Source organism: Phyllostomus hastatus, unplaced genomic scaffold, assembly GCF_019186645.2.
Source record: "Phyllostomus hastatus isolate PE091 unplaced genomic scaffold, TTU_PhHast_1.1 phas_scaffold_1066, whole genome shotgun sequence".
Taxonomy (NCBI): domain Eukaryota; kingdom Metazoa; phylum Chordata; class Mammalia; order Chiroptera; family Phyllostomidae; genus Phyllostomus; species Phyllostomus hastatus.
This window is the reverse complement of record NW_025334004.1, coordinates 33,638,064-33,644,207: the sequence shown is the minus strand read 5'-3', so window position 1 is coordinate 33,644,207 and position 6,144 is coordinate 33,638,064. Positions and strand designations below refer to the sequence as shown.

General features: G+C 60.3%; 1 protein-coding gene across 8 annotated transcripts in view; it reads left to right on the top strand.

The window, feature by feature from the left end:
• Positions 1-5,315, top strand: part of EBF3 (EBF transcription factor 3) — a 108,861-nt gene extending 103,546 nt beyond the window's left edge. For 2 of the 8 annotated variants that reach the window (XM_045854062.1, XM_045854063.1), the window contains exons 12-17: positions 175-240; positions 842-1,019; positions 2,000-2,188; positions 2,578-2,775; positions 3,616-3,728; positions 4,752-5,315. In XM_045854062.1, the coding sequence (XP_045710018.1) occupies positions 175-240; positions 842-1,019; positions 2,000-2,188; positions 2,578-2,775; positions 3,616-3,728; positions 4,752-4,769 (762 nt within the window). In that variant the 3' untranslated portion in view covers positions 4,770-5,315. The remainder of the gene's footprint in view (positions 1-174; positions 241-841; positions 1,020-1,999; positions 2,189-2,577; positions 2,776-3,615; positions 3,729-4,751) is intronic. The other 6 variants (XM_045854065.1, XM_045854067.1, XM_045854064.1 and 3 more) reach the window with 3 other exon arrangements.
• The last annotated feature ends 829 nt before the right edge of the window (positions 5,316-6,144 follow it).

Here is a 6,144-nt window from a genome sequence, read left to right as displayed (position 1 = left end):
GCTCTGAACACCAGCCATGGCCTCCTGCCTGCCTTCTGTCCCCGCAGGGGCAGGACGGACGGGGAGGCCGGGGGTTAGGGGGCTCTCCCGCCTGCAGGGTTTGGAAATTGGTAGCTTTCTCCGAGGGGTGGCGCTCTGTCCCTCCTGTGGGTCACCGCTGTGCTTTTCTTTCAGGAAGTTTTGCTCAAGAGGGCGGCCGACCTCGTGGAAGCTTTATACGGGATGCCGCATAACAACCAGGTAGGCCACGGCGCTGGCCCCGCCACCCCCCTGCCCCGCGGCCTGGGCACAACGGCTGCCCGAGCGTCGGGGGTGAGAAAGCCTTTCTTGCGCGTGGGTGTCCCCGTGCTAACTGCGAGGAGAGGAGGACAGGCCGGAGTCAGGGGCCGGAGGCAGAACTTGTCACGGGAAAGAGGACCCCTTGACATCCACCCAGTGGGCTCAGGGACCGGGGGCGGGGGTGGGGGGGCCTGTTGGGGCTGCGGGACCCGGAGACTCAGCCCCGGGGGCCTCTGCTTGGACTCCGTGCGTGCGCTGGGGCCTGTGGCTGCGGGTGCGCCGTACAGACCTTGTGCCGTCCCAGAAGCACCTTGAAGTTATTTCCCAAGGGAATTTCATTTCCCATTGAAAAATGCGTTCGTCCCAGTCTGCCCCCCAGCGGTGGCGCACGGCTATTGTCCCAGGGAGGTGTGGTGGAGCGGCCGGGTGGGCGGGGCCTGCGGTGGGCGGGGCCTACGCTGGGCGGGGCCTGGGGCAGCTGCGGGCCTGGGGCTGGGCTCCCAGGGGCCAGTAGCTTCCTGCAGAGCCCGGCTTCTGGTGACAGGCGCCCCTCCTACCCCAGGAGATCATCCTGAAGCGGGCGGCTGATATCGCAGAGGCGTTGTACAGCGTCCCTCGCAATCACAACCAGATCCCCACGCTGGGCAACACCCCCGCGCACACGGGCATGATGGGCGTGAACTCCTTCAGCAGCCAGCTCGCTGTGAACGTGTCGGAGACGTCGCAAGCCAATGACCAAGGTAGGCGGCCGGGTGGGGCGCACCCCCGCCGGGATCCCCTGCCCTGACCCCCTGCGTGGGGCGGGTGAGACTCGGCTGCAGCTGGCCCGTCCCGAGTCCAGCGGGGTTGTGCCTTGGTGGCTGCGCCCACAACTGCCGTGCACAAAACAGAGGACCTGTTAGCAGCCGTGTCAGCTTCCCCTCAGGTTATGGGATTTGCTAGAAGTTTATTCGTAAGCAGCTTGGCTTTCCTGGAAGTCTGGGGTGAGCCGTAGGGTAGCGGTGACAACAGGCAGCTGGCGGGACCCTCCTTGGGCGAGCTGCGTGGGCAGGGCTTGGCCTCCCAGTTTGGAACGAACAGAGGAGAAGAAGTGCCCGCCTCTCCCCGCCTCGGGCAGCTGGGGGGCGCAGCGCCTGCTACCTGAGTCGGTTCATTCAGTCCGTTTCAGGCCCCCTCTGAACACACCTGGGCGGGCAGTGATCCCGAAGACAGCTCAGCCGCGCCGCTGGGCCTGCGCGCCCGCACACCCCGCGGCGGGTTGCCCCTCCCTTCCCCCTCCCCTCCCCTCCCCCCACTTAAGATTAAGAGCAGCCTGGAAATGAAGACCCCCAAACGGCCTTTCGTGGGGCGTTACGGCCACAAACAAGCTGTCCCTGTCAGCCATGGCATTTGAAGGTCTGCAGAGGCAGAGAGTTCACCTGGTGGGGGACAGACTGGGGGTCCGGGCTGCTGGGAATCGCTCCTAAGGAGAGCCGCGGGAGCAGCTGACGGCCAGGTCGAGGCCAGGCCGGCAGAGCCAGGCCGGACCCCGCGATGACACGCGCAGGGGTCGGCGTGCCATGGTCGGCGCGGCTGCTGGGGGTGCCGGGATTCGAGCACAGCGTGAGGTCAATCACAAATGTTTACTCTATGATTGGTAGAGATTTGCGGGGAAACCCCACCCCCCAAGTGTCTCTCCCTGTTAATAATGTTATTTTTGGCCGGGGGGGGGTTTTAACAGTCGGCTACAGTCGCAATACGAGCAGCGTGTCCCCGCGAGGCTACGTGCCCAGCAGTACCCCCCAGCAGTCCAATTACAACACAGTCAGCACTAGCATGAATGGATATGGAAGTGGCGCCATGGCCAATCTAGGGGTCCCTGGCTCGCCTGGATTTCTTAATGGCTCCTCCGCTAACTCTCCCTATGGCAGTAAGTGTCTGTTTTTGTCACACGTCATCACACGGATTCATTTCTCACTGCAAAGTCAAATGTGTGCCTTGCTTGGATGTTCTGTGGTGTGAGCTACTGGACGCAAGGAAGGGTGGCTGTGGAGGCTGGGCACCCGCGTGGCGACAGTAAATTGACCTCCCACGGGCCCCGCGAGACCGCACCGGAAGCCCAAACCAAATCGGAACCGAGCGGGGCCGCCCAATTGGAACCGAGTCCGACACGAGCGCTTGCCTGTCGTCCAGAGAGGGGCCACGCCAGAGAGGCGGCGCGCTCGGGCCGCGGCCCTGGCGGCCCCAGCGGCCCGCGGGCTCTCTGCGCCGTGCTGCCCGCACGCGCCGCGCGTCCTGACCGTGTTTGCTTTGTTGCAGTAGTGCCGTCCAGCCCCACCATGGCAGCCTCTTCGGTCACCCTCCCTTCAAACTGTAGCGGTGCGCACGGCATTTTCTCATTCTCACCTGCCAATGTCATCTCTGCAGTGAAACAAAAGAGCGCCTTTGCGCCCGTGGTCCGGCCCCAAGCTTCTCCTCCTCCCTCCTGCACCAGCGCCAACGGGAACGGACTCCAAGGTGAGGGGCGCGCGTGGCCGAGGACGGGCCTGGGGGGGCTCCTGCAGTCCTGGCGGGACTGTCCCCAGTGGCCTCTGGGGGGCAGGCCGGGCCCCACAGCCAGGGGTGGAGGCCAGTGACGGGTGTGTCCCTGGGGCCTGGGGCTCCGGCCCGGCCTTCCGGCACATTCTCGGAGTCCTTGCACTTCCGGGCCACTGCATGCTCCCTGTGGGCCGCCAGGAGGCAGCCCCGCCCCCCACACTCACGGAGATGACGCCCACAGTCTTCCTCTTGGGCGATGAGAGATCGTCCTCAGCCTCCCAACAGAGCCTTAGTGTCCTGGTGGTGCCAGTCGGGGGCTGGCAGCACCATGTGGGGCGGACTGGGCGTGTGGTCAGTGGAGCAGAGCCAAAGCCAGAGCAGGGCGTGGGCCCCGCCCCGAGCTCCGGGGTCACAGCCTCCTAACTCTCGAGGCAGCAGAGTAGCCCCAGGATGGGGATGGAGGGTCCTTATGCCACCTACGGGCCCCACCTCAAAGCAGCCTGCCCTCCTGGGCTGGGAGTAACAGGCCAGGGGCCCGCCCGCCGTCCCTGGGGAGGGCAGCGGATCCAGGCCCCCAAGGCTTGCCGGGGCTGGTCCCTCTGGGTCCCTGCTGCCCGTGGCAGGCAGGGCCACGCGAGCGCCCCAGCTGGCTCTCCGGGGAACCCTGAGGCCCACAGGCGCTGAGATTAAGTGGCCGCCGTCTGGCCTCTTTCAGACACCTTTGGTGTATGCTCCTCCTGGTGAAAAACAAACCCAGTAGCTCCTTTAAACACACGAATCCGTTCCACCAGTATTTACTGAGCGCCTACTATGTGCCAGGCTCTCTGCTGAGTGCTGAGGACGCTACCGTGGAGAAGACAAACTGGCCCTTTTGTGAAGTCGGTGGCATATTTCACTTTGATGAACTAATGCTCAAAAAAGGAACTGGAAAGGTATCAGTGATTTGAAATAATTGTCTTCACCACCTCTGTCAGTCAGTGTGTGAGAGGGACGCCCAGGCCCCCAGGCGCTGCCGCTCGGCCCCCCCGGCCCCCCGGCCAGCAGCAGCCACCGGCCCAGAGCCGCTTCCCAGGCCGGTGCCTAGGCCCACCCGCCGCCCGCGCGGTGCCGGGCCCCGGTGACGGCCGGGGCCGCGCGAGCCGTGTGCACGTGCACGGGGCCTCCACACCCTAAGGTTGTAACGGTGAGTCGGGGATAAATTAATGGCGTTGAAATTAATGAGCTGGGAAATTGAAGCTCGCGTCACTACACGAACAAATGTATTAACGTGCGATACATAATTAACGAGAGCCATCCTTCTGACAAAAACCAAACAACGCTAAAGCGGAAAGATGGCACGCGGCGTCCGCGCCAGGATCCCACCGGACGGCGTGCCCTGCCCTGGGCGTTTTGGCACCAGGCTGTCTCTCTCTCGTTCTGAGACGGGGAAAAACAGCTCCCTGAGGCCCAGCTGTGACTCAGTCCCCTCGGGGGGGCCCCCCAAGCCCCCGGCCTGGAGGGGGCGGGGCAGGGGGCTTGCAGCGGCTTTGACCGTGGAGGGCCTGCGACTCACCATTACGATACTGAGCGACCCGCAGAGGGGACGCAGAGGGGACGCAGAGGCGTGTGTGGCTCGCACCTAGGGAGAGAGAGGGCAGGTTGGTTCAGGTCTGCGGGCAGAGTGGCCCCCGGGGAGTCTGGGCCTCCATCTGCCGCACACAAGCCACGGAGGGGCGTGGGAAGCTCCGCCTTCCCGCGCAGAAGGGCCAGCCGCAGGAGCCTCCGGGGCGGGCCGCAGGGCTCTGTCCCAGCGCGCACCCCATCCCCGCCCGGCAGCAGGTCCCCGTGCCGTCACCGCGCCCAAGGCCGGTGACCGGAGGGCCGCTCGCGGAGACCCAGGGGGAGAGCTCACGAGGAAGCCGGGCCCGCCCCGCCTGGCCCGGCCGCCCCGGTAACCGGCCGTCTCTCTCTTGCAGCTATGTCTGGGCTGGTAGTCCCGCCGATGTGAGGGGCCTTTGTTTCCCTTCCGCAGCACCCAGCGTCCGAGGACCGACTTCAGGGGACGCATTTCGCGTACTGAGACACGCTGGTGGAGGCGGCGTCTTCAAATACGTCGGCAGCGGTCGGAATGCGACAAGAGACTCTGTTTAAAGATTTTATTTAAACTGTTAAGAACCGACATGCAAACAGCCTACTTCCTCATGAACGATTCCATTTTACTGACCGAACTTTTCTCACATTTCCCCATTTCTCAGTCCTGCAAAACGAGGACAGCAAAGCGACGCCTATTTTGTATCGAGTTTCTGACCCCGTCTTGGCCCCGTCTAGTACTTGCTATGTGTTGGGAGAAGCTTTGTGAATGCACCGTTTTGGTTACCATGAGACACTGAGGAGAACGCCTCCAGACATTTCCCGTACCCATCCTTAGATTCACAATGGTTGTGTATCTCTATAATGTGAAATATTTTTTTGTGGTGAACAAGGGGGCCAAGGAGGTATGAGCCATCGACCTGGAAGAGAGGACGACGACATGATTAGAGTTCGGGGTGGCAGGGAGGGAGGGCGGGGTTCCCATTGCTTACCTTCATCTTAATGAAATGAAACTTTGTAACTTATTGTAGTTAGAAATTGTAACTTTGATATTGAATTCTCTTGCCTTCAACAAGCACACTGACAGGAAAAAAAAAAATGCTACTGTCTGTTGGTTAAAATATTCCCCCACTGCTAGAGCTTCCTGTTGAGCAAGCGTGATCTGCGACATTTTTCCCACTTTTGCTAGTACTGTATACGATTGCATTCTTAGGCTACTGTGAGGTCCATGTTTCTTGTACCAGAAATTGTCCTTTCGACTTCTAGATCCTTCTTCCCTAATGTGTTTTGTATGTGGTTATAAAATTGTAGACTTTTGTGATTTTGCCAAAGTTGTAGCTAAATATTTATACACTTGTCTTGAATTTTTTTCAGAGTCACTTAAATATTTAGAAAAAAAAACACAAGTTTTATTCCTTATGTGTCTTATAAGGAATAAAATGGTCTCATTCAACACTTTTCCATGAACACTTGCAGTTGCTAAGGGACTTTATTTTGTAACATATCAATTATAAATATTGTATTTATCGTTGAGATTTTGTACATTGCTTTTCCCGCCATCCTCTTTTCCTTTTCCTCGTCCGCGCTGGCTTCGGGCCACGGCCTGGCGTCGCCGCGGCGCTGGGAGGCGCGCTAAGCCAAGAACCGTCTCTTCGATCTGCTTCGTCAAAAGGAACCAGTGTCGTTGCGTTTCATTTGTACTTAAAACGTTTGCTATTGTTTAGACTTTCCATCCTTCTTTTTTTTTATGTTGAGGAAAAGTCAAATTCATTGTTTATT